Source organism: Chamaea fasciata, unplaced genomic scaffold (assembly GCF_029207755.1).
Source record: "Chamaea fasciata isolate MVZ Bird 193981 ecotype frontalis unplaced genomic scaffold, bChaFas1.0.hap1 SCAF_13, whole genome shotgun sequence".
Classification (NCBI taxonomy): Eukaryota; Metazoa; Chordata; class Aves; order Passeriformes; family Sylviidae; genus Chamaea; species Chamaea fasciata.
Genome location: NW_027094098.1, coordinates 1,066,716 through 1,094,543, shown reverse-complemented (window position 1 = coordinate 1,094,543; position 27,828 = coordinate 1,066,716). Strand labels below are relative to the sequence as shown.

Below are 27,828 nucleotides of genomic sequence, written 5' to 3'. Positions count from 1 at the left end.
TCTGAGAACTAATTTCTTAAAATTTAATTTTTAAACAGAGTCTGACAAACTGAACTTAAAAAATATCCCTAATTGCTATTTAAAAAAAAATATCCACAACCACACAAAATACAACCCCTTTGATTGCACTTTGTACTCATGGCTCTAGGAGACCAGAAATCAGCTGTACTGAGATGGTGTTTCCAAACCTATGCTCAAGTGCATTTTAACTGACCTATTTTTGTTCTCTCCTTCCCTAGATTTCCTCTACTCTGTTTAACCAGGGCAGGTACTGCAGGCCACAGAAGACTCACAAATTCAAGTAAAGAATGTACAGGACATGGTAAACTACTGGGGTGGATAAATGTAGTGTGAGATGTACAATGGGTGAAAGGCAAGTCTGTGAACAAAGCTGTGAGAAGGGAAAGGTTCCAGCTGGAACCCAAGTGCTGGTTCATCAGAGAGACCTCAGGTGTCTGTGGGAAAGCAGGGCCAATGTCCAGCAGTTAAGGGGATGGAGGAAAGACTCAGTCGAGGAGTAAAAGTGTAGGAGAGGCAGAGGGGAAAGGGAGCAGATGTATCAGGGCTCATGTAACAACCTCTGAACCTGCTGCAGCCTTCCAAGAGACTCAGTTTGCTGCTGCATGTCCTGCCTGATGTCTGGCTGTGCAGCCCCAGGGCAGCCTGGGCACAGCAGGGCCCTGGTCTGGACACTCCCACCCCTCCTGAGCGCTCACCTCCACTGGCCCAGCAACCGCTTCCATCTGGACTGGCAGAGCAGACCCTTTCCTTCGCTTTCCTTCGCTTTCCTTCCTTCCTTCCCTGGCTAGCTATGGTCCAGAAGGGAACCTGCACCACTGGAACCAGCAGCAACAGCGAGGAGCAGCAGCTTGGATTTAACCCTGCCATGATTTACACTGACATGATGTTGACTGTCCACTTCAGGGACTCCCCTCAGTGCTGCTTCAGGCAGCCCTAGGCTGAGTCACCCTCCCAAAGAGACAGACCTCAGCTGTTCCCACGCCTGTTAACAGACTGAGTCCTACTCCAAACTCAGCTTGTCAAATTTCATGCAGGTTATTTCACCTCCTGGTTTTCAACTTCTCCCTCTGCAAAACCGGAGTAGTGACTCTGGCCTTCTCTGCAAAGTCTTGCAATTAAATGCCTCATGTGGAATTTAAGCATTTGTATTACCACCAGGGCAATGTGTGGGTGCCAGATGTTTATTGAGGCCTGCCAGCATCTCTGAATAGTTGCAGTGAAATTCTTTTAAGGACCCTGATCTGAAGCACTGTCTTTATTACAATGCTTTGACTGTTTCTGGCAGCATCCACCAAGTGTCAAAGGCTGTAAATTCAGGTGCTGTCACATGTGCACTGATACTTCAGGGACAATCACTCAGCAGGAGTGGGAAACTAAGGCTGATTTGCTATTGGAGCATCAGGATCCTGGAGCAGAACCGCATCTGAAATGTGCACAACAGTTATGTCCTGTTACACCTGCAAATCCATGTGCCAGTATAAGCCAGGGTTTGGGCTTATCATCCTATCTGGTCACATTCTATATAAATGTATCTCAAGGCCAATTTAAAAAAAAAGAATTCAATTCTTTCTAGGCCAAATGGGCGATCTGGCACGTTGAGAAGTTGTATTTTTAATCTGGAGCTGTGAACTCTTCTGTCTTGGGTCCTGAGATGATTGGGTCACTTTAGCAGAGCAGACTAAAATGTTTCATGCAGCTCCCTGAGGAAGGTGAAACACTTCCACGTGCTCAGCTGAATTTCTGCATCTCTGGATGAGGTCTGTGTCAGGAAATGAGGGATCTGTCACTGTATGGAGAGTCCAACACTCTGGGGAATGGAGATCCTTTCACAAGGCAGAAGGAGTTTTCAACAAGCTGTTCAGCTGGGCTCAAGAGCAAAAAGCATCCTGCAAGGAGAGTTATGTCTGACACAGCTGTCAGCTGCTTTGTTTCTGGATGTGCAGAAACCTAGGCCTGTGGGAAAAAGAAAGACCAGAGCTTTAAGTCTCACGAGGGACAACATGCCTCTACTTCCATCCTATAAAACCAGTAATTTTCCAACGGCAATAACCCCACCAGAGCCAGTCATCCCATCAGAAATGCTCACCTGCGTCAGAATTTCTGACCAAACACTTGCCAGGCTGTCTCAGGATATCAGAAGGCTGATACTACCAGGGAGCCCCTATTTTGTCAAAGACAAAAGGACACAAAACCTCCAAAAATGCAAAAGCAAAAAAAGACTTACTTGCCACAAAAGTCCTTGTGAACGGCACGGAGGGTGAGCAGTAAGTCTGGGTGTGCCCGTAGCCAGTGCTCCACCATGTCTGGATGCCTGGGATCGACTTCCAGAAACACGCTCCTGAAAAGACACATTTGGGAGCAGAATTGGAGAGATGCCCATTTAGGTTGCTAAACTGATAAAAATGAAGATATTTCTTTCTGTATGATTCTGACCAGTGCAGGAAGTGAAAAGGTCAGTAAACACAGTGCAAACCAACAACCCTAAACCAGACCATAGCTGTTCATGTAAGATGTAGATCCCAGCTGCCTCCTTCAGGGGAGAAAGTGTTGATCCCGGGGGGAATTCTCATGGTACACTGTGTGAGCAGTTAAAGCCTTGTATCGAGATGTAATTGGCCTTTCTGAAGCCAACCCAGAGATACCACCAGCAATGTGGTTCTGAAACCCCCAAAGATTTAAGGGCAGGAAGCAGTTTTTATGCTGCAAGAACAGTGAGCACTGGCCTGGCAGCCTGAACTCTCTGTGTATAAGCAGCGAGAGACATGAAGTACGAGTCAGAACACACATTTTTCCACAGTAAATGTCTCCACAAATCAGTTATGGAAACAACACCAGCATTCAGGCCTACACAGAACTGATCAAATAACCTCAGTTAGGGCACCAGGACCAGGCCTGGATGCTGCAGTGCTATTTCCAGGCTTTATGACACTGGCTCATTCCCCATGTCTCCTCCTGTGACAAAGCAGAACCACCCCAGTTCACAGGCACGGGGAGTGATGGGGCTGGTTATGGCCTGGGACACAGCAAGAGACACATTTAGCAGGCAAAGGACACAGGCCAAACCCCCTCAAATGCCCTCCTGAGAATTCTTAAAACATACCACACTGAATACTCCCTATAAAATCACCAGGCCAACTACAAGCTGGGTGTGGATCTCATTTCTGACCCAAAAAAACTTCCACTCCTTAATGTGGGCTCCACCTTATTACACGAGCAAAAAGAGAAGGAAAAGAAATAATTTTAACAAACAAGCCCACAGGACCAGTCTCTAAAGCTGGGAAATTTTGAGAAGCATCTTCTGCTCCTGTGGTCATGCAAAGCATGAGGAATTAATTCTGCATGCACTATGCCTCTCAATATTCCCATTCTTCCTCTCAAGACAGCAGATTTTCAACAACCTCTATGGTGGCCAAATGTCAGGAATATTCAACAGGATGTGTGAGTGCCCTGGCACAGGAACAGTACACTCAGACTTCTGGGTATCAGCACGCTGACCTTCCAAATGGATCCCACATGACAGAGAACAGGAACAATCAGTCTTGAAAATTAATCACAGGGAAATTTAACATTTAAGAAACTATCCCTGACTGATCTTCTTTCTCCTGGGATATTCAGCATTGTGTATACTGGTACAACAAAAAAGCTTCCCCTAATTAAAGGGTGGAAGGGAAGTGGAGATCTTCATCCACCCTCAAAGAGTTCTCCATTGCTTCTCCTTCCATCAGTTACTCACCTTAGAAAGCTCCCCTGCTTTCTGCACTCTCTTTCTTGGCTACTCTCTTCCATGTTCTTTTTGTTGCTGCTTTGACCATCAAAGATTCTCACTTTGCTAATGACCAGGAAGCACCACCAACAGCCAAGAAAAGGGCTCATACCACTTTATTACCCAGTTTCAAGATAATTTTGCTTGCACACATGACATTTTAAAAACTGCTATTATTAACTGGGCCAATAAGGAGACCATTTGGCAACTATTTTCCCTCTGATTTGTCATCATATAGGGAAGTACAGAATTTACAGAAGAGGATGGATGAAAGACATCAAATTCAAAAGAGGGTAGTACTTACCCAGAAGCTTTCAGAAGAGAAGGAGCCAAAGCCAGAACTGTTTTGATGACTCTCATGCCATCATCTCCCCCATCCAGGGCATCAAGGTCCTCATAGCTGGAGTGTAGGAAGAAAAAGACATTTCACAGCAATTCCTGAGGCCCTTGAGAATGCATCACCCCTGATACACCTGAAGTCCAGTGCTCCACAGCAGGTGACAGCACTCACCCCTTTTATAGGAAATACAGGGAGGGAGAAGGCAGCTACAACTGGGCTGAGAAACCCCACATTTAGCACAAGCAGAAAACATCCCCTGAAGTATTTCTGAAAATCAGGACCCAGCTGTAGCTGGGATCTCACAGTTCCAACACATAGGTCTGCTCCCTCTAAGCTGGCCAGAGAGCGAGGGTGTTGTACAGCCAGGGCTGGAATGATTCGTGCCAAACACCACTGTGGGCTTGATACTTTCTGAGCTTGAGAAGAGCTAGCTCTTCTCAAGGGAAACTTCAAAAGTTTTCTTCTTTCTAAAACAATTTTGTGTCAACAATATTCCTTTCCCATAACAACAGGTGTTGTTTGCTCTTTCTGTTACTTAGCAAATAAGAGAAGTGCCAGTCCTATGGACCAATAACGTGCCTTTTAGCATGGCATATTATAAAAGGGCTGAATAAATTGTAAATGAAGTTTCTGATTTCTACTGCCTTCTAACTAGAGTCAAGCATCGTTATTTCGTGTCTCATTGCAACACACCACCTCAGGCTGTGGCTAACCCAGCAGAGCCAGCTGGGATGCAGAAAGCTCAGCTGTCAGAACCCGCTCTGGTGCACACTGCACACAGAGGTGGGGCAGGACTTTCTTCTCACATGCATGACAATCAGTTTTGGATTAGGAACTTGCTAATTTCAAACTGTGTGCTTTTTCCATTTTAATAAATCTTTAAAACAGTTCCATGTTGCTTCATGCCTGTAGGCAAGCCTGTAATATTATATCTCAAATAAACACACCTATATTTTGCATGTGTATACTACATTTGCATATTTTGTGTGCAATTGTGTGCGGTACAAGGAAGCAGACAGAAAATCTTGCTTCAAGGAACAGGAGAGGAAAAATCTCTTTGTCTGCTTACCGGAGGATTTCTGCATCCAAGGAAGCCATGTCTTCATGGAAAACATATGGGGGGTTACTGACTATGACATCTATGGGGCCCCAGAGCAGCAGCTGTTTGGCAGAACCTAGGAAAGAAAGAATCACAGCATCTTCCCTATAAGCTCAGTGTCAAGACCCTGCCCAGGAAAGTGTCTCCAGGCACATGTAAATGTGTTTGGCCCTGCTTTGTGATAATAACATTTTATCCTATTTCTTTCTGCAATAGCGTGCCTTGCTCCCTGCTCCAGGAGGGCAAGAGTGACACAAAGGAAAGCACAGGTAAAGTATCATTTTTTCACATCAAGAGCCTACTTAACAAAACAAGTTAAAAAAGCATAGGAGCTTAATGCCCTGGTGCTCTGTGGCCACCTGGAGCTAAAGCAATAACCAGAACTCAGAGAGCCCACAAAGGCCTAAGTGGGAGCTCAGACTGGCTGTCCAGAACATCCTTCCTCTTACAGAGCTGCAGAGCCAGGGCCCCTCAGCAAAAACAACAATGGGCCGCTCTTCTGCAGACCAGGAGCAGCTCCCTACACTCCTGCCCTGAATTAGACCTCGTGGAAGCACGTGAGTGTGGCACTGTCCTCAGGCAGCCTCCTGGCACAGGGCTTTCAGCCCTAAGAGATGGCAGAGTGTCAAAAACAGATGTCAGAAAGGTGTGCTAATGCACCCACAGCACTGCAACTCCTGGCTCCACAGCTGCTAACAAACAGCCAAGCACTACGGGCCTAACTGGATAGGCCCCACCAAATGTTAGTTTGAACTGGTTTTGGCTGGCTCAGGGGGAGAAGAGCATCCTCTCCTGATTGAACTAACCTAATTTCAGGTGAATAAGGTTGGGCATTTAATCTAAGCTAAATATATGGGCTCCCTCTCCCATCAATGGAGAGACAGGCATGTACAAGTTTATCTAAAGCCTCCACGGCAGCATGGAATGATTTACACTCTTTCTATATTTGCCTCTCCCCAGTAACAGTAAAGAGCACTTGGACTCCCAGCTCAGGCACAACCTTGGGACACTTAAACCCAGGAATAATTCACTTTCTGATGTAACCAGGGACTTCTGTCAGCTGACCATCTGCCCTGGAAATCTCTGCAGGGAAAAGTTCCACTGGCTCACTTCTTACTGACCTTTTTCTCCATTAACTTCAACTCTCTTCTGCCCCCTGCACCCCAGAGTGGTCCCTTGGCTGACTTTCATGCCTCCCTCCACCCATCAAAGACACAAAGGGAAAAAGACAAAGTGGATTATAACAGTGAAAAGAGTTACTGTGTGAAACATCTCGGTGGATGATGTGAATCCTTTCTTGGAGTTGCAGCCTGTAAAATTCCACATGCAACAACAGAAAGAAGGAAGATTAGGAGGTGTATTTGTGTTCATGAACAGTACATTCTACAAACAGATCATTAAACATTGCATCTCTCATCTGACACACATATATTCACAACTGCCAAGACCTTTCCAGCATATTCTCTCCTCCCACCACAGTGGCCTTACACCCAAGTTCTACTCCCTTTGCTGAGGGCCTGTGGTCCTGCCCTATCAGGATACACAGGGATCAGGAAAGGGAGGGATTCCTGCACTGTGTGCCATGTGCTCAGATGGATCTGGCACTGGGATTGATCCAGTAAGACTCATACAAGTATGTAGAGAACACAGCTGGGGTAAGGGAGCTCTGAAAAGCAGGCAGGATCTAAGCTGGGTTCAGTCAAGCAGTAACACAGCTTATCCTGCTGGCTTCTCTCCCAAGAGCTACAGGGCACCATGCCAGGGACAAGATCACAAAGACACAATTAAAATATCCATGGGGAAATATGAAGCTCTCTGACATGGCATTTATACTCCCTCATCCACTCTTGAGCCAACAAGCAATGTTAATAAGCAAGACAATTTTCCCCAGAGGCCAAAGTTATAGTTTATCAAGGAGACAAAGATCTGGTCAGCTTTTATTATATCTATGAAAAATTGCAACAGAATTTGGTTTGACACTGACACATTAGGAGGAAACCTCTGCTCCCCATTCCCTGCAACTGGGCTAGGAGGCAAAGGGTAACAGTGAGGTGGCCAGTTTGGGAAGGGCTTGTTCCTACTCAGCCCCTCAGACTCACACACAAGCTGGGACTTGCAAGACGTGAAGAAATGCAGTCCAGTGCAGCCAGCACCAGAAGTACCCCCCCAGTGCTGGCAGCATCTTGGGAAAAGAGGGATATGTGGGCCTGTGGACAGAAATCTCAGTTAATGAGCACCTCTTGAGACTCACAGCTATACTGGACTCCATGAGAAACAGCAACAGGAATTCTCTCTGAGATGGCTCTAATTAATGCCTAGGGCCCAGCAGTTACTGAGGACACGAATGCAATCTGGAGCTCATTTGACAAAGCCTACAGAGACTCAGAAGCATACTGGGATTCCAGCTCTGGGGTTCCCTGTGGTTGTGATGGTCCAGAACAACCTGACAGAAGAACCAGCTGAGGAAGTGGAGCCACTAGGAAGGACAAGGACAACCTGACAGACATCTCTCTGACCTCAGCACAAGGTGTTTGTCTGAGCCAGCAGCTCTGAACATCCAGCCTGCCACAGCACAGGGGTCTGAACTGCACAGGATCCAGCAGCACCAATCCCACCAAACCAAGACTGCAGGGAGGATGCTGAGGCACACAGCGCAGCACCTCAGAGGAAAAGTGCTACTTGACTGTTGTCTTGGGTTTCAGTGCAAGATGTAACCAGCAGTGTGGATTCTGTTGCCATCTGTCAAAAGCGGCCGGGGAGGTGTTTTCTTTGTCTCTTCCAGGGCCCATTCCTCATAACTCTGTGGGGAGGGGGGTGTGTCTTCTGTTAATGGGCAGCTGTTAAACCAGCTGGGGCCGTGTCCTGTGACCCATCCTCCCTCCGGGGGGAATCTGCTTTTCAGGGGCCATCGAGGCTCACTGCAGGGCTGACACAATGGCATCATCCCAGTGGGAGATGCTCCACCCAGGGGGAGGAGCCCAGCATTCCTACCTGGATAAAACCTGAGATTCAGAACACCAGCACAGCCTGTCTGCACTGGATTCCCAGAGGAAGAGCAGACCCGTCTCACCACCACTGACCCCTTCTACAGGATCATCTCTGCTCCAGCAGAACCACATCTGCCACTGCAGGAGGACTGAATTGCACTGCTACCAACACCCTGACCAGCGGGGTGTCAGGCTGTATTCTGACTCTGTCAGTGTTTTCTTTTTTGTTTGCTTTTTTTGTACTGCTACATTTTTATTTTTAATATTCCTAGTAAAGAACTGTTATTCCTATTCCCATATCTTTGCCTGAAAGCCCCTTAATTTCAAAATTATAATAATTTGGAGGGAGGGGGTTTACATTCTCCATTCCAAGAGAGGCTCCAGCTTTCCCTGGCAGACACTTGTCTGTCCAAACCAAGACAACTGTGCAAGCACTTCAGGAGGAGAAAGGACAAAAACAACTGCAACAATAATGATCGAAGGAGCCAGAGAGAGAAAGGCTCAGGATACACTTGTCCTTATCCTCACAAGTGACATAAAAATTCCTACTTCAGTCCTGAGCTTCCTGAGTTCACAAACAGGGGTAAGAGTAGTTACCAAAAAACACTCTGAAACCCCCTGATGAACAGTATGTGAGTACCACTGCTTTATTTAGGCTGCTGTCTTTGCAAAGCTCATTCACAAGCCAAAGAAACACACTCTGGTAAATGTATGCATTTTTTTTTTCTGAATTGTTACTTTAGAACACTTTAGGAGTTCAACAACTAAACATTCTCTGGCCTTCAGTGGTGAAAAACATGAAGCACATGTACAAGTATGGTACAGACTCTTGGTCTGTCTCAAGCAACAATTTACCAAAAAATGAGTAATACGTGGTCTTGTACCTATGTGCGTTCTCCCTGGTGAGATCCACGGCAGCCAACTCTTTATCCATGGCTATGACTCTGCTCTGGAAGAGAAAAAAAAAACAACAAACCCTACCAAGCCGGTGTTATAACATCAAGATTCCTGAGCAGACATGCTCTGCCAAACATGCAAGATCAAAACTGACAAGAGACTGTTCACTCTTGGCTGCTGAAGAGAACAGCTCCTGAGGAATGCACGCAGGGCACAGGGATCACGAGTGATGTGTGTAAGGCACTAAGGTGACTGAAGGCTCTCTGCAGCACAGGCAGCAGCCCACCAGAACTGACAACAACAGAGCCACAGTGACTGACCTCGCCTGATCCCTTGCTGCTCCTGGCAGGGTGAGAGTCAACACTCTGGCTAGTCTGGGCTAGGCACAGACTGCAGGAAGGTCATGTGGTTGGATTTATCCTCCCCAGCACAGACAGGATCCCTCTCCACACTAACACAACCACTTGGACACGGGTTCTGGCATTTTCCATCCATTATGCAGATGACACCTTTTACCCAGTCACTCCACTGCAGTCCTTACACCAGATTCACTGCCTGTATTGACTGCATGTACTCGACTGTGTGTCAAGTATTGGAGAGTTCTCCAGCATTATGGTAAGAGACCGGGCTCCACAAAGAGAGATTTGTTTCCAAATCTCTCTTTTGTCTCCAAATCTTCAATTCCATCTTAGGAAAACCACAGGCCAAGGCCTAACTTGGTTTTGCTTTGCTCAATGTTTATTTAAGCACAGATGTTGGTAAGGATTTACAGAGGACACATGCTTGAAGCAACTGCTTTGCATTTGGAGATGATGGTGTGATTTGCCATCACTCCTAAGGGGATTAATTTCATGGTCCCAGGCCAGCACCCACACACATGAAGCTCACCCTTAAGGTGAAGGACTCAGCTGAGACCATAAATGAGAAGTTGCTGCTGCTTTCTCAGTACCTTAGTGCCAAATTCTGCCTCAAACACTAAGGAGATTACCCAGAGTGTAACTCTACTTAGCTGTCAGTGTGGCTACCACTAATTCTAATCAGTCAAGGCTCCTTATTTCCCTGGGCACAGCAGTTTGGGCTGGGAAAGGACTGTTATGAGTTACAGAGACAGACTGACACAGCTCTTTAAGCTAACAAGCAAGGTAAAGCGCATGAAGCTCTTCTCCTAGCTCAGGAAATCAGCGCAATTACACTCTGAAGTCATGAAGCTCAAATATTAACCTTCTCGGGTCACTGGGAGGAGGAACGTCCCTTCCACTAGAGGCATCAGCCTCTAATTCTTACATGGCAGGGCTTATACTCCTACAAGAGGAGGGGCTGGCCACAGCAACTCTCATTCCGGAGAAGGAACCGGCTGGTCTGCAGCTCTGAGGAGAGGGGAATACTTCTCCCTTGACCACATGCAATGAGATCATTTTCTTGACCAAGAGTATCTCCATAAACATGTTACAGGCCACAAGAATCAGGGGCAAGAAGGGCTTTGATCACTCAGATCTCAGACCCCTTCTTGCTCTTTTGATTCTGCTCAGAAGCTGTGGGTTGTTACTAGGGAACAAAAGACCACAAAATAAAAACATGGTTTGGCAGTCAAGGCAGTGAGATTTGCTTGTCTTATCGATCCCAAGTACTGACACTGCTATGGTAATCCCTTTCCTGTATCATTTAATCTTTAGTTTCCTAGAGACAAGATCTTTTGATTCACAGCAAGGTGGTTTTTAGAGATGACTGCCTCATAAATTCAACTAATAGTGTGTGTCACCATGCCTCAGTCCCTCAGGCCAGGTTAGTATCTTAAACCAACACCCACCAGTGCTACAAGGTAAGGTGATTGTTAGTGAGCTGCAGCAGCTCAAGAATGAGCACATTCACTTTTCTTCCATTCTGATTATGTCTCTGCTATTCCTGCAGAGAGATGGGGAGAGGGACCAATTCCCAAATATCCCTCCTCTACCTACTAGAGGTAGGAACTTACAGAGCCTGTCAGAGACCTGAGCTGCCAAAGTTCCATCAGAGAAGTTTGTGACATCTCAATGAAGATGAGCAGAGTGGGACTGTCCTCTAACACAGGCATCTCTCACATCAGGAGCACTGCAGGGAGCTCACCTGTGACAGTTTACAGAGCAGACTCAGAGCAATTGCTCCAGAGCCACACCCGATTTCCAGGATCACAGGATGAGGAACAGGAACTGGGAAACGGAGCGCTGAATTCTCACATTTCTGAAATTCTTCCTCCACAACTAAAGAGACAAGATCCTAAGAAAACAAACAAACAAAATTACAAAGGGAGCTGTTTTGGCTCACACCTTTGCGATCTGAGGGCTGAAGTTTAAATTTCTTGACTCTGTACCCAATAAAATGTATTTTTGTTGCTAATTTTAAAAACACAGATGGTAGTAATGGAACTGACATGCCAGAAGTCCCTTCAGCTCCATCTGCCCCACAGGATGCTTTGATTAGTAACCAAATCCTCAGGATACAATCTCCCACAGATTCTCTGAAATCTTCTAGCACTGTTGGGAAAAACAGTTAACAAGATAGCTGGAGCACATTATCTTCTGCAACACTATTAACTCCAAAATTTTGGCTTTCAGAATTTTTAAGCTTCAAAACTCAAGATTTCTACACAGTCTCAGTAGGTAGGTGACCAGGAGGCAGCTGCACAGCTCCTAATAGCATCTAAACCAGTAATCCAACCTGGAGATGAAAAGTAAAAGCAATGAGCTACTAAATGATCCAAATGAGCAGTGCCCTGCATGGATTTCAGATTGTGGACTCCTACTACATTTTGTTGCTATAAAGTCACAGGGAAAAGATTTTCATCCATGCTTCTGGATCTGTATGCAATTCTGCCATTTCTGTCTCCTCCCTCATATCACTCTTATTTTTTAAATCCCTTTGCCATGTTATATAAAATCCAACACAGCAGGAGAGGGCTCAAAGATTTAAGGTTTGTGAAAATGAGATTTCAGAGAAAGCACACATGTGCCTCCCTCTGACTGCACCATGAAGTTGTTTTGTTATTCGCCGGAGAAAACTGTAAGATGGAAACCTTATGAACACCTTGAGTGCATCAGCAGCTCAGAAGGTGCTCTCAGCTCCCTCCCATCCTCGTGCTTTCAGGGCACACACAGCCCTTCCTGCCCTAGGTGCTCACAGCATGGCTAGGATTCTCCATTTGGGAGGGCTGCTCTTGGACCTCTCCTGTAAATACAGAAAGTTTAACAAACGTTACAAAAAATAACTGGCATAAGCTGGAATATATAAAAGGAACAAGTCCTGGCAGGCAGGTCAGTTTCTCTTTTACTTTACAATGGCTTTTATCAGGAGCCTGAACTGGACAGGCTTGTGCGTAAGAGCAGAAGCCTTGGATCCCTCACCCAATCTGGAGGGCAGCATAAGAGATGCCTTGTGCAAAGCTGCAGTATTTCTGAAGAGATTCACAGCTGCTGGTCATCCTTCAGGACAGGCCACTCCACATGTGCAGCAAGTGGGAAGGGAGATGCAAACAGGTACAAAAATGAAGCATTCAGGTAGATGAGCTTTGATGAACCATCCCTGGAACAGGCAAGTTTGGGAACTGATATTGAAATATATTCAGCCAGGGATAAGGAGCCACATCACAATGTGCTGCCCTGGTCACCGTGTCATTACTGGCATTGCCCTCATACAGAAGTTTTGCTAACAGCCTCCAAAATCACCAGTTCCTCACTGCTTCTCTGAGATTCCTTTCCTAGACAGTCATGGATGAAAATAGTTTCACAAGCTCCCAGCTTGGAGGAAGCTATCACAGGACTCAGACAGCAAAAGGGAAAAATAAATACCTTATCTACCCACTTTTGTGAGAAGTGGCTTTGGCCATTCAAACAGCTCCAGATGAATCAGCCTGAAAACACTCAGGCACTGCAGACAGACAGAGATTGCAACCACAGCTGCTTTGGCGAAGCAGGTGAGGTGCTGAGGATTCCAAGACCACAGAAGAAAGGGCACACAGAAAATTCTGCTTGGCTATTCAATCACTTCTTTAAATATCAGCTATTTCTGGACACTTACAAACATTTCCTGGAAATCTCCACAGTAACTTAGAACCATCTGTTCCCAGAGCAGCACAAGTTACTGATTACAAACGTCCAAATGTGACTGCCATACACTAGAGCTGTTCTAAACCATTTATTAACTTCCTTAAGGTTTATCATTAGTAATTTCAAGCTTGATGGGTTTTAATGGAATGCCTACTTTACACATTCCACAGTGAAAGCATTTTAGTGTGCTTGCCAAAGCTCCCATTTAAACATGACTGATTTCAGGGTTTACCACATAAAATATAAATACAATGGGATGTTGGTATTACTTAGGCTTTGTATCCTGCTTTCTGACTGCCTCAATTCATTGTCTTGGTCGTTTCATTACAATTCCTACTGAGGCAAAGGCTGGTTTTCTCATAATACACATTTACCACAATAGTACAAAAGACATAAAAAATGATGGGACTACCTAAAGGAATGGCATAATTTGCCAGACATTAGTACTCCACTACCAGAAAAGGCTGAATAATTATTTTCAACCTGATTGACAAGCAAAGAAGAGGATGCATTCTAACTGGCAAACAAGCAGGAAAATCCAGCAACCGTGACACAGAGTCATCCCACTCCCATTGCCACTAGGTTTCAGGGATGATTAAATTATCAAAAATTGTTTTGAAACTGTATTCATCAGATTCGTCTGAGTATTTTTCATCTTCTAGCAAACGATCCAGCCAAAATCTGTGCTTCTCCAATCACACCATCACCTCCAAAATATCACCACTGGAAATTGATAAATTACAGCACTTTGCAGAACACAGCAGCACCCCTTTCAAATCTCTTCTTGGGAGATGAAGTATTTCTGGCTGAGTATAACAGTGTTCATACAAAGACTACAAAATACCCTGCAAGTCAGACATTTCCAGCCCTTGCACAAGAATTCAACTGGAACCACAGCTGGGGAAAAGCAACAAAGAGGCTGATGGTGCTAAAAAGAGGTGCCTGGGACTGGGAGAGTGAAACTGGGACTGACTGGGACAACGGCAACTGGCAGAAGGCTGAGGTCTTTACTGGGTAGGATACCCCGTGTCCTCTCAGACTGAACAAAGTCAGAGTACAAATGCCTGCTATTATAATGCCAAGATTACCAAAAGCCATTTTAACCATCATTTTGATCACCAGCTTTGAAGGCTGAGATATGAAATCACAAAAATTCCACTGGGAAATACAATGAAACACTTTGTGACCCAATTCCATATTTGCCCACAGCATGCCAATCACTGGGCAGAATGAACTCTCAATTGTAGAGTTATTAGCATTCAAATTATTGCTTACAGTATGAGTCATTATTGTCAGTTACAACCCAACCTATAACAACAAAAAAAATCTGCTGGTTCTGCCAGTGCTACAGGTACTGGCAGAATTACTTTCATCCTGGAGCCTGGTGTACAAACATGTGAGTACCAGCGTGATAATTGTCTCAGAAGGGGGAAATGGAACATTTTGAAGAATTTTTCTCCTCTAGTCTGAGCAAGAAGCTCCTTACTGCAGCAGAAGTCAGTTTTGGAAAGAGTGAAGGCACTGAATGGCAAACAGACAGAACCAGAAAGACTCTAAAACCCTCTGCCTCCTTTTGCCAGCAACAGCAGCAAGGTGGAAGGGAAGGAAGGTCCCCTACATGCTTTGGGCAGCCCCATAATGGAGCTGTTGACACCTGCATGCAGGGACAGACCACACATTTCACTCCATACACAGGTGAGCAGAGATGTTCAAACAGCCAGGAGGAAGAGACAGAAGTCACATGGAAAAGTGGATTCAGTAGTCCCTGCTCTTCCTTGAAGCAAATCTTATGTATGACCATAAACTAAAACACAAGAAGTTTCACCTCAACATGAGGAAAAACTTCTTTACATTGATGGTGACAGAGCACTGGAACAGCTGCCCAGGGAAGGCATGAAGTCTCCCCCTTGGACATATTCCAACCTCACCGGGACACATTCCTGTGGTGACCCGGCCTTGCCAGGGGGTTGGACTGGATGATCTGCAGAGGTGCCTTTCAACCCCAACTGTTCTGTTATTCCCTTCTGCTAGCCTGTACAGGGTTCACAAATATTTGCTTCTCATGCTACCTAATTTCCAGCACTCAAGGGGCTCTCAAGGTTTTGTCTCTTGGCCAAACCTCTCACAGGCTGTTCTCACCTTGTGATTCCAGGAAATTTAGCTTCACTGTCAGACTCACCCTAAGTTCACACTGTCATTTATTTGGGTCCCACCCTCACAATCTTCTCTTTGAGCACAACAAATACAAAACTTTGTGACCACCTCCAGCTTGCCCTGAGCCTCTGCCTCACCTTTCCACCCACAAGTGTGGTTCCCCAAGGCCCCCCAGCATCCTCTCTGTTCTCACAGGCCCTTGGTGTCACCTCTGCCCTGTGGCCAGGGCTCTGGTTCACGGCATTTCTGGGAACTGCAGCTGCACAGAGCAGTGTGAGGCCAGGGGCTGCCAGCACCCAAACCACCGAGGCTGCACAGCTGCAGCCCAGGCAGGACCAGCACGGGCTCAGCTGGGTTCCTGCCCCGAGACAGGGAGGAGGCAGCAGAGATTCCTGGGCTCAAGGGTGGCTGCAGAGCTGGGCACAGGGACAGAGCTGAGGGGATCCTCTGTGACAGCACCCACGAATGACCCGTCATTTGTTTCTGTCCTCAAAAAGGACAAACTAAACAAAACAAGAGGAAGTGAGGAACAGGAAAGGCAAGGGTGGAAGTCACAAACTCCTACTGCATTCTCTACAAGCACCCTTTTTTCCACATCCCAGGGGAAAGCGGGGAAGACAAGGTTCCAGGGGTAAGAGCCAGAGTGGCAGGAGTCTCTGAATTCCCAGGTGAGTCAACTGGAGAAGGAAAGCAAAAAACCCCAGGGAAACAGTGGAAATTTTCTCTCTGCTCTCGCACACTTCCTGGGAATGTTTCCCTTATTTGTGTGCTTTCCAGAAACTTCTGTTCTCAGAATCCAGGACTTTCCACAGAACCTGATCTGATATTAACTCAATCACTTCTCCCATCTTGTTTGTCCACTTGGCTGCCAATCAGCACATGACAAACACCAGGAAGCCAAGCTGGAAACCCAACTCCATGGCAACAGCCCTAGAAGATCCCTACCACATATCCCACTTCCAAAACCAAGCCACCAAACCAGCCCACTGCTTCATGGGCAGGCAGGGGTTTTGTCCTGGGCTCTTCTGCCTGGCACCATAGCAGGAAAGAGAAAAATCACAGAATATTCTGAGCTGGAAGGGACACACAGGGATCACTGATTCCAGCTCTTAAGTGAATGGCCCACGTGGGGATCAAACCCATGGAACTCCCACTATAAACTTCTGGGAATAGACGCACCTGAATAGCTCCGGAAGAGCCACTGATCCTGAAAAAAAGGGTGGCTCTAGGTGTTAGCAATGACAGACAAGCATGTCAAAGCACACCTAATGCTGAGGAAGGGGGTTGGCTTGGCCACACAGCAGCAGCTCCTGGTATCAGGGCACATGCCACGTGCTGCTTCATCTGCTGGAGCAGAGGCTGTGACAGCATCCAGAAATGACTTTATCAACAGGCAGCAACCCATATGTGCTCGTGCCCAAGAGGAATTACCACAGCTGCCATGTCTAAATTTAGCCATGCCCGAGGGCAAGAGTGGATCCAAGTCACCGTACACTGGCCATACCTCAGGTGTCCAGCACAGAGCTCTAGCCAGACACACCTCTCCAGAAAAAAGGTATTTTCTTTCTCTGCAGATACAGGTATTGATCACTGCCAGACAGCATCCGGACAGATGCACTAGTCTAGCTTCCTAATCTCCAGCTCTAGTAATTTGGATGTTTGAAAAGAGCTTGGGGGAGGAAATAGATTTTTTTCCTCCCTTATGTGGGAATCTCCTTGAGTCCCATCTGTCACAGCCATTTTAGAGCCTATTTTTCTCCAGTTCTAGTCTTACATCCTGGTTTCACTGCTGATGAGCTACAGGACTCAGCAAAAACGCTTGGAAACAGGAGGCTCTTTCAATCATAACAGGGAGATTAAACCCCCCAAAATACAGGCATTAACAACAGAGAGATCTGTGAGAACACATTGGAAAAGCCTATGTAAGTTAACCCGGGGGACAGGTTTGTAGATGACTTAAAAGAACAGCTGCTGCTTCCCCTGCCTTCAGCACAAATTTTAGCTTTAAATTCCCGTTTTTTAGTCTGTCCTGAAAATCACCAACTTGGATGGAATTCTCTCCACTAGTAGAGTCTTGTTTTCTTGTACAGGAAGCCAGCAGAAACTACCACCACAGTTCATCCTGGCCAGTCAGCCAGAAACAACCCTGTTTCTTCCATCATTTCCCTTTCAACAAGAAGAAATCTGTCTGGGGAAAACGTTCCGTCCTGATTTTCAAGTGGCCAGCAATAGACTCTTGCTACGCCGTTTCAGCATTTAATTACACTCCCTGTTGAGATGTGCACCTTTTCTTCTGGCCTGCATTTATAGTGCCTATTATACACTTGTCTGTGAAACCACAGAGACTTCAGTTTTCAAATTTCTGCTGTCTGTGCTAGATAATTTACCCCTAAAGCTTGTCTTTGATGAGCCAGACAGTCTTCAACAACAAGGCAGACTTTTTCAACCTATTACTCCACACACTGTTTTTTCTCCAAATCTAATTTTCCACTTCTTCCTCAAGCAGTCAGTAACATAACTGGACACAATAGTTCTGCAGCTATTCCACTACAGCAATACTCATTATTTAATGCTGCTTGTGCACGTGGCACTCCCCTGTCCCACATGCAAGGATCCCATCAGCCCACTGGGCAGGAAAAAGTGGGTGTTCCTGGTCAGCCAATATCCCTAAGATACCGGGGACCCCAAATCTTTCTCCAAGCCCTTCCGGCAGCACAAGTGCCTCAGCCACAAGGCACAGGCTGCTCTATTTGTCTCTCTCCATATGATCCTAGTAAACACTTGTGCTTAGCTCAAAGGGCAATTCCAATTGCTCTGCAGCAACAACAGGCTCCCTTTGTGATTTCTATTCACCACCCTCTGTGCCACTGCCCGCCTGCAGAAAACATTGTTCCCCTCCAACACACTGATGAAGTATTGCCTCTCATATGGGCAAAATCTCATCTGTGAGGCCACAACAGCAATGCTCCATCTTTAGCACATTTGCTCACAGCTCTATTTTGACAGAGAGCAGATAATTTTTGATTTATTGCTCTACTGCATTTACGTTTAATATGCCTTATACAAGTCTACACATATTTCAAGACAGGACTTCAATCTATGTCAAGACAGAGCACTATCAGCCTTCTCATTTCCCAAACTGGGAAGCCCATTACACAGAAAGGGGAAGCAGCCTTCCCTTGAAGCGACAACTGCTCAGAGGCAAAACTGAGAAAAAAACCCAATCTCCTGACCCTTGATTAATGGCTGTACTCACTAGACAGTGTGACCTTTAGACCTTTCCAAGAAGTATCCATGTGTGGCAAAGAAATTAGGGAAATGAAAGGACATTTCTGCACCAAAGGCTTCCTTTCAGCACTGACTGGAACAGAAAACTGCTTTGACATAAAAGACTGGAGAGAGAAAAGGCCCACCCTGCAATCTGTTTATTTGCACATACAGGTCAGGAAGGGAAAATTTCCCTTCTCTGTGTTCTGGACCTTCTTAAAAGGTTAATGATTGTGTTTATCTAGAAGTTAAATTTCATGGAAGGTTTCTCTGAGCCAATCTTTGACTTAAGTGCTTTCACAGAACATCCCACACAATGAATGCCATTCCACAGGCAGGTGCAAGTAAACAGCATTGACTTCAGGTTTCAAGCATGTTATCATGGGAAAGAAACAATCTCTTTTGGGAAACAAGCAAAAGAGCTTAAAAATCACAGGTGGAAAAAGAACAGACAGAGACATAAGTAAAAAATTACAAATGCTGTAGTGAATGATTTGTTATACAGTAAAACCCAAAGGTCAGGCAGCACTGGAAGCAAAGAAGACATTTTTCCCACGTACAATACAAGATTTGCTGTCACATGATGCCAGGGAGGTTAGACGCAGATAGACTCCAAAGAGGATTAAACAAATCAGTGGGGGCCAGATCCATTAGCAATTATGAAGCAGGATGGCCCCAAATCCAGCTTTGGCTAAGAACAGTCCTTAACTGCTGACTGTCAAGAGAAGGGACCCTTCCACACCCACCTTTTCTCTTGTCATTTTGCTGTAGGAAGCCGGATCAACAGCAGCGAGGCACAGAAGATGGCTATTTTAGTTTGCACTGAGCAATTAGTGGAATTCTCAGAAGCACCAGATATCCCGGGATAACGGGGAGAGAAGCGAACGGCCAGGAACAGGAGCGCGTGAGCCTGGAGCGCCCTCTGGGGGCGGCAGGCGGGTATCGCACAGCCCGCCCTGGGAGGGGGCCCGGCCTGGACCGAGCCACAACTGCCCCCAAGGAAGGCGCGGGGAGCATCAGAGAGCCTGCAGGCACCGCACAGAAATGGAATGACACCTTCACGGCTGGCTGAATTCTCCTCCTCTTTGTCCTGTTTCTCCCAAAGCAAGACCTTCTAAAATTTTAGAAGTTAAAAAAAAAAAATACTGGCTTCGGGAAGAAGTCTTTCTTTTCCGCTAACAGTGAGGGAGCAGTGTTGAGACAGGGATGCCTTGACATTACCATCATCACCTAACAAAGACAATTCATTGTGCGCACCCCATAACTTTGGTCCAAACAATCCCCAGTGCAGAAGCCTGGCACTGGTGCCACAGGAGGAAAGCTGGGAGGATGCCAGGTTCCAAAGGCCCTCACAAACCCTCTCCACACTCGCAGCAGCCAGTCCAAAGCTTTCCTCCCAGCGGGCCGGAGCTGGAACAGGACCTGCTCTTTCCCTGCTTTTGGCTGCCTGTCCCCTCCCCAGCCAGATTCCCATGGAACAGAAGAATGAAGCCACATGTGCTGCAAAAATATTCCCAGAGGGAGAGAACAGGAGAGGGCTCAGCTACCAGAGAGAACTGAATAGATGACATGGGGGAAAATTTCACACAAGACAGAATTAAGCACACAAGGGAGCTTCTCTCTCTGCATGTGTCTCTGTCCCCAGGCCTGAAACAATGCTCGTGGTTTGGGTCATGCTGTGTTTAATTTCACGCCATTACCAAGGCACTGGGAGCAAGAGTCATAACCCTCCTGTTGCAGCCAGAGAAAATAACGTGTGTGTCATGAACATGGCTCCCCTTCTTCTCACACTCAAATCAACACATAGGAGCACCTGCAGAAGCTACATACAGAAAATTAGCAAGAAAATTTTGAAGCTTCCTGTGTATCTGCACTAATGAGTCAGTTTAGGGAGTCACATTTTCTCAGCGAGGAACAAGACACGTGGCTTGTGTCTGCAGTCACAGATAAACTTGAACCTGGGGTAACAATTAACTACTCCCTAAAGAACAGGGATTATTTACAGAAAATATCTTCTGAAAAGTTTCAGCACTACTGGTTTTAAGAACACTGCAGGCAAATTCTAAACAAAAGGAAATCAACAGATGCAATGAACTTTAACATTTTTGAAAGTAGGTATTTCCATTGCAGTTTTCAAGTCCAGTGAAGGCTGAAAAAAATTACTTTGATGAAACAAAACATAGACAAACCCAAACACATCACACAAAGTCAGAGATTATCAACCTTTCCTTCCCGCGGAAAGAAAAGATCTGGACACCACTTTGTGCACAGCTTACACAGGACACAGCTCCTGGAAGCAGCAGCAGTCTACAGCCACGTCCTGCCAGGTGCTGCTGAACGGCTGGATTCTGCCCCTGTGGCTCTCCTGTCACAGGAACCTCCCCAGCACATCACAAGCAAACTCTCCACTGCCCACAGAGCTCCATTCCTCAATCATTATTATAAACTTCTGGTCTTCTGTAAGAAATGTGCTAAAAATGTGCCTTTGTAGTAAGTTAAGTAACACAACAAATGAATTTTTGCCAGAGACAAGGTTTGGGTTAAGTTGTTTACACTCCATCTTTGCACCAGGGTATGTTAAGTGGTTTCAAAGCACTCCAGTTTGGACCAGCAGAGATGCTTTTACCAAAATCAGGCATGTGGGCTCAATTAACAACATTCTCAAGCACTGGCCAGCCCAGCTTGTACTCCACATAACAGGCCTTTGTTCTGAGCCCGGCACTGCATGGGGACAACTAGAGCGCAGCCCCTCAGGAAGCCTCACCAGCAGATATTTTGACTTGCAGAACATACAAGTTCTCCCTGATTTTAATGCTCCCATTGCATCCATGAGCTAATTGGGATGTGAAGGTTGGAAATACCCTCTTGAATCATCCAGAGCAGAAACACTGTTGACAATAACAAAACCAACCATTGCTCGCTCTAACTGGCAAAATTATTCCTTGGAGCTCCATCTCCAAACTCAACCAGCACAGACTGACCAACCCAGACCAGGCAGAGAGCTCCCAAGTTCTCTGGACACAAGTGTCAGCACTATGACTTAGGGCCCAGCAGATTCTCCACGAGGTGCTGCTGACGCCCCACAGCAAACCAAGACTCTGGTTCTAAATATTCATCCACTCTGACTCGAGAGGATAACTGTGTTGTAGCTAAATGCTCTGGAACCCCCTCATGGATTTCAGTAGCACCCTCTTCCTCAAAGGGCACAACAGAAGCACAGGTTGTCTTTGTCCTTAAATTTTGGTTTAACTTTTGCACCTTACAACAGGCAAACAGTTGAAGAAATGACTACCAGGCTGAAACAGGTTTAAGCTTCTGGGACTTAGAAATGGATAAGAAGGTAAGAAGACCAATTCACCTCCAAAAGTTAACACAGGCTCTAAAAGAAAAATTCTCAGAAGGTTAAAAAAACCCAAACCAATCCAAAATAAAAGCAAACAAAAAAAACCACCTTGCAAATCCTAAACCCTCCTGAGGACTAGAAAAAAAAAAAAAAAAAGCTTCCTTGCTAGGATGGCCCATGTGCTGAAAGGGAAAGCTAGACTACTGTCAGGGCAAGTGTCACCATGTGTATCTTAAGCTCTTCCATAGCAGTAGGAATGCTGGGGAACATGGAGTTTTAACTTGGTCATGCGTGGCTGTCCTTTGGATTCTGATGACTGACAGTGACATTTAATTCCAGCCCAGCCAGACCTTACCTTTCAGTTTCCTGTGTTTGTCCAGAAAGCACCATGGAGCCATGAGACAGATGGTAGGTGCTACTTCCTACCAGCCAGCACATGGACACTCAGGCTCTCTGGATTCCACTGTTGTTTTCCTACTACTGCAGGGTTCTGCTGGCAGTCTCTGGACAATGTTTAGATTCCTGTATGCTGTAAGCCACTGAAATACAGCTGTAGATGTTTTGAACTTCTTAGGAGTCCTTACTATAGCAGAAATAAGGAAAGCAAGGCCACATCCTTCCATCAATGGCAATCGATTTCTGTGTAGTTAAGGGATACATCAGCTTGCAACATCCCTCCCTCCAAGGCAGGAGGCAAAGGTTACCAGCATCAGTTCCAGATCACAAGCTTCTAAAAGAAGTGATCTGATTTCCTCATCACTGCAGCCTCACCAAGATGCCTTCACAGCAATGCCCTAATTGTATTGTGGAACTCACACCCCAGGCCGGCCCCACGTTCACACCTCTGTTTCAGGCCGTGGAATAAACACCGGGGGTCTCATCTTCAGGGTCAGCTCCTGGAAGTCCCACTCTCCAAGCACGTACTGCACTGGCATCCTGCAGGCAAAGGGAGTGTGAGCTCTTTGGGACTGCCCTGGGAGAGCAGAGGGGCTGCCATGCCATGCTCACCTCACTGCTGACCACAACCCCTGCCCAGGGCCAGCAACGCATCAGCAATGTGCATGTGCGCGCTGAGGGAGCAGGGGGAGCTCCTTCCCACAGCCCAGTTTGTGAACAAGCACTGGAATTGGGAACTACGGGTCAGTCAGCCTCACCTCGATACCAGGGAAAGAGATGGAACAAAGAGTCCAAACATGCCAACTGCAGGAAGGTGATTGGGAGTAGTCAGCATAGATTTACAAAGGGGAAACCATTCCTGAGTGAGTTGATAGTCACCCAGGACACACTGACTAGTTTGGTGCATCAAAACAACGTCTTGACTTTCCCCAGGGTTCTGACACTGTCTCCCATATCCTCATACAGAAGCTGATGCAGTACAGACTGGATAAATGAGGTGGGCTGGAAACTGACTGAACTTACAGGCTCGGAAGGTTTATTTCAGCAGCACAAGGCTCAGCTGAAGGCTGATTCCTAGTGGAGTACCCTGGTATCAACATCCCATGACACCTTAATGGCCTGGGTGAAGGGACAGCGCATGGCTGCAATGACAGAGAATTAACTGGGAGGAGTAGTTAACAGACCAGATGGGTGTGCAACTTTTCAGAGGGACCTCTGGAGAAATGGGCTGACAAGAATCTCATAAAATTCAGCAAAGAACAACACAAAATCATATAAACTGGGGAGGAATAACCCCATGCACCAGTACAGGCTGGGGCCTGACCAACTGGACAGTGGTCACACAGGTGGACAAGTTGTGCCTCTCACTTGAATCACCGTAAGAGACCACCACAGCACAGTTACTCGACATCTGAGCTGTCTTCCCTCTGCTGCCATTCTCCTGGCTGCTTGTAGGCTGAAGGAAAGCCCTCCAAAGGAACAGGTACAAGAGGATGCTCCTACCTTTGCAGCCGCTTGTGGCTCAGCTGCTGGATTTGCTCCTGCTGCAGTGCTGTAAGTGGAGTGTAGAGGCTTTTGGAATCCAGGCTCTGAAACTGAAGACAAAGTCACTTTAAGATCTGCTCACCCGTGCCAGGTGTTATGTGGGGTCGTTGGTTGGAGACAGATAAACTGTGTTTTATTGGTCAGAGCTTCTTTTACAGGGGGTTTGAATTTCCTGGGCTTGGATAGCCAATTGGTTGGGATCTCTGCACTGCCCAGATCTCTGGCCAGTGATGTGTGTGCATCCAGGGTTGAATGGGGCTGGCTGAGGTCTCTCTTTCTATCCTATCATCACCTTATCTGGGGACTTGTGTACTCCTGAACTAGGCGAGCCACACTGAATTTATGTTATGGCCAGATTTATCTTGTACAGATACAGCCTGGCTGTACTGTGACAGGAGGGTCCTCTGCCACCCTGCCAAGGGCATCCTGCAGGGTGATACAGGATGCTGACAAACACAATTGCCTGGGACTGCTGGAAACCAGCTGGAAAGCAATCAGAAGAACCTATCTGCATGTTTAGAAACACATCCTTACAACTGTTCTTCTGCTACTTCTTGGGGTGCACAGGAATAATTAAAATTAAGAATCACTTTACCAGGCAAGTCAGGGTGGATGTTTATGTTACACTTCAGTGTCTGCAAAAGAGAGCATTTAAGAGACCCCCAAGTGTTCTGCTGGCAATAATAAACTACCCCTCACCTTCTCTGCCATCTAAGGGAGGATAAGTTGTTCTACTCCCTCTAAATGAGATAAAAAGGTAAGAGATTCAATCAAAATGAAAAACTAAGAAGCACACACAGACCTTATTCTTTTCCTATTACTTAACTGTTTTTGCTCCCAGGACAAATGAGACAATATATTGACTGGATTCTCGTGCTTCGGGGATCCCATTTGTCTCGAAGACCTTCTGCCAATATTTGACCATATCAGCGGCAGTCACGAGCCCAGGTCCTGCACTGCAGCTCTTCCTCAGAAACAATTGCTTTGGACTGAGGACAGCACCTTTACTTGGAGTCCTTTGCCCTGGCACACGCTGAGGAGGGAGGCTCAACAACCTCCTGAGCAGTGGATGGATGAGGCACCTCATTGTGGTGAAGTTTCTGGCTTCCACACGTGCTCCTCGTTGCCACTGAAGGATCAGTATCCCTCAGTGCTGAGATTCACCTGGTGCTACCACAAGTTACTGGCGCAGCACCAGCTGACCACAGACAGTGGGTTCTCCACGGGGCAGCATCTGCAGCTCTTCTAGACCAGAAAACAAGGCAAGAGAAAAGTGTGAAGTCCTCGGGCCACTGAACAATGGGTTCCCCTGCGACAGAATGCAACTGCTCGCTCTAATCCCAGCCCAAAGCACAAAAGCAATTACTGACACTGTACCAGTAACAAAGGACTCCCCCAAAAAAGATTCACGTGACAGCCAACCTGCAACCCACTTCTTCCCAGAGCAGCCCGGCTGCAGAGGTCAGAGGCCAGACCGCGTCCACGGCAGGGCAGAAGTGAGCTGCCCACACACAGGCACAGCTCTTCTGCCTGTCCCTGGTCCCAGAAAGCCAGTGACACACCAACCTTCGCTCCAGACCCTGGATCTCCACCCCACAGGTGGGTCACCCTGGTTTCCCTGTAGGAAGACCTTCAGTCTCTCCTAGGTTATTTCTTTTATTCCTCTCTCTGTTCATAAACCACAAGTTGGAGGTTGGCAGGGACGCTCACAGAAGACCTAGACCTCATGGATCAAGGGTTTTTTACACTTTCACACTGTCACCATCCCCAGAGGGCAAACAAGGGGGCACAGAGCCAGAGCTGAACTGCTAAGAGCAGAGGAAAGAGAAAACCTCTCAACGTACTAGAGGGAAGAGAAACGCCCGAAAGATGGAAAGGCCAGAAAGGGCAAACCCTGCTAGAGGGAAGTCGGTCTCCTAAGGGAGAGAAAAGGCAGAGCCAGACAGAGATGGAATAAAAACAAAGAAGATGACTGCAGGAGACAAAGGAAATGAAACCTTACAAAACAGCTGCAGCATATCACACTTGGAACTGTGTGAGACAAACAGAACAACCACCACATTTTCCTGCTGTGATCCACGAGAAATGAGGGCCCCTCTCCTTTCTGACTCACAGTCCCTGGAGCAACTATGGGTTTCCCTGAGCACTCATTGCCATTCCTCTATTGATGGCTGCTTTTCAACACCGTCTCAGAGAGGCAACCTCCTCTACTCCAATTTCTCCAGAAAACCACCACACAAACAACTAAATACCTCTCCTGAGAGGCTGGTTGCTGCCCCCTAGGAATGCTGCTGCTGGAAGAGCTGGGGAGACCAACTCGGCTCCAGCCTGGCAGATGCTGGCACCACAGCCCTGCTCCTGCTGCACAGGGAAACCCTGGAACAGTCAGGCCTCCACTGCCCTCCTTTGTAAAATGCAACACAGCCCAGGGAAGCAGCAGAAGGTCTGCTGCAAAGAGCTCCAGATTGTCCTACCTGCTACCTCCTAGCAAAGGGGTGGAAGCTCTAAGAGCCCAAGGATCCCCTTTTTACCACCTCCATTACTCTCAGCAGAGAGACAAACAGCCCCCGTGAAAACTTCCCTTTATGTAGAGTCTGTCAGCTACCTTATTTATTTGGGAAGCTTCCCACATCAATCTTGTTTACTGCGGCAAGAGAAACACTAGAAGAGTAAAACATTACCCTTCTAAGGGAGGCAGAGAAGACCTTAATTGGCCGTGGTTGAAACAATTTGCACAGAATAACAGAACTGCTGGGATTAGAAGGGACCTTTGGAGATCATCCAGTCCAACTTCCCAGCCAAGGAAGGTGACACAGGAACATGGCCAGGTGGGTTCAGCATATCTCCAAAGAGCGAGACTCCGTGAGCCCCCTGAGCAGCCTATTCCACTGCCCTGCCACCCTCAGTGTAAAGAAGTTCTTCCTAATGTTGGGGTGAAACTTCTTGTGTTTTACTTTATGGCCATTACTCCTCATCCTGTTGTTGAGCATCACCCTCTTGACAAACTCCTTTGATACATTAATATGCATTACCGAGATCCCCTCTCACTTTTCTCTGGATTCACACAGGCCCAACTCCTGCAGTCTCTCGTAAGACACATACACCAGACCCTTCATCGTGTTTGTTGCCCTCTGCTAGACCCTCTCCAGTGGCTCCTTGTCTTGTCTCTCTCCTGACGTGAACTCCCTGCACTCTACTCCTTGGTACAAATACCTGTCTGCACACAGGTAGGAAGCAGATCTCCTTTCCCCTCTGCGGTTCCGTGGTTTGGTCCTTTCAGCCCCAGCTCGCCCTCCCCGCAGCCTCACCCGTGCCCGGGTGCCTGCGGGAAGGCCCAGCCACTCGCACCCACAGGCCTCGGCAAGGGCCGGAGCCCGCCCTGCCCAGGTCCCGTTCCGGCCGCAGCCAGCGTCCGCCTGAGCCGGCACAGCCCCGCGGGCACACGGGAAGGCAGCGGGGAACTGCCGACCCGCGGCGGTGAACGGGCCACACGAGCAGCGCCGGCAGCGGAGGCGGCTCCTCTTCCAGCCTCTCGGCTTTCCCTGCCCGCGCAACACCGTGAGCACGGCCGGGGCTCCCTTCGCCGGCGGGCCGGGGGCGGGCCCGGGGCCGCGCTGAGGCGAGCGCGCGCACAGCGACGCCTCACCTCACGGCTCACGGCGCGGCCGGGGCCACAGCCGGCTCCCTCGGAGAACGGGAGCCCAGCCGGCTGCCGCGGGGCCCGGGGCCGAGGAGCCCGGCCGGCAGACCCGCGCCAGGGCCGCGAGGAAGCGGTCGCGCACGGAGCCGCTCCCCAGCGCGCCACCGGCCCGCCGCCGCCGCGCGCGCGAGTGACAGCCGCGCCGACCAATGGCGAGCCGGGCCCCGCGGGCGCCGGCCAATGGCCCGGGGCGGCGTGCGGCGGGGCGGGGCCAGCGGCGGCGCGCGCGGAGCCGAG

At 47.5% G+C, this 27,828-nt stretch overlaps 1 protein-coding gene across 2 annotated transcripts; it reads right to left on the bottom strand.

The window, feature by feature from the left end:
• On the bottom strand, window positions 1–27,619 carry HEMK1 (HemK methyltransferase family member 1). 2 transcript variants are annotated; one of them, XM_066195306.1, is made up of 11 exons: window positions 27,538–27,619; window positions 24,718–25,136; window positions 23,850–23,941; window positions 22,793–22,886; window positions 11,211–11,360; window positions 9,095–9,159; window positions 6,484–6,533; window positions 5,194–5,299; window positions 4,089–4,184; window positions 2,246–2,359; window positions 1–1,974 (listed from the first exon to the last, which is right to left on the bottom strand). In XM_066195306.1, the coding sequence occupies exons 2-11, from the start codon at window positions 24,976–24,978 to the stop codon at window positions 1,938–1,940; spliced, it is 1,065 nt and encodes a 354-aa protein (XP_066051403.1). In that variant the 5' UTR covers window positions 24,979–25,136; window positions 27,538–27,619; the 3' UTR covers window positions 1–1,937. The 2 variants fall into 2 exon arrangements, with proteins under 2 accessions (XP_066051403.1, XP_066051404.1); XM_066195307.1 differs by having other exon boundaries at window positions 24,718–25,133; window positions 27,538–27,616.
• Between the last annotated feature and the right edge of the window lie 209 nt (window positions 27,620–27,828).

Coding starts and splice junctions, on each gene's coding strand:
- HEMK1 (XM_066195306.1), bottom strand. CDS start 24,978: ATGAGGTGCCTCATCCATCCACTGCTCAGGAGGTTGTTGAGCCTCCCT. Junction 9,160..11,210: donor TGCTCTGTAAACTGTCACAG/GTGAGCTCCCTG, acceptor TTTCTCTTCCAG/AGCAGAGTCATAGCCATGGA. Junction 2,360..4,088: donor TCTCTTCTGAAAGCTTCTGG/GTAAGTACTACC, acceptor GTGTCTTTTCAG/GAGCGTGTTTCTGGAAGTCG.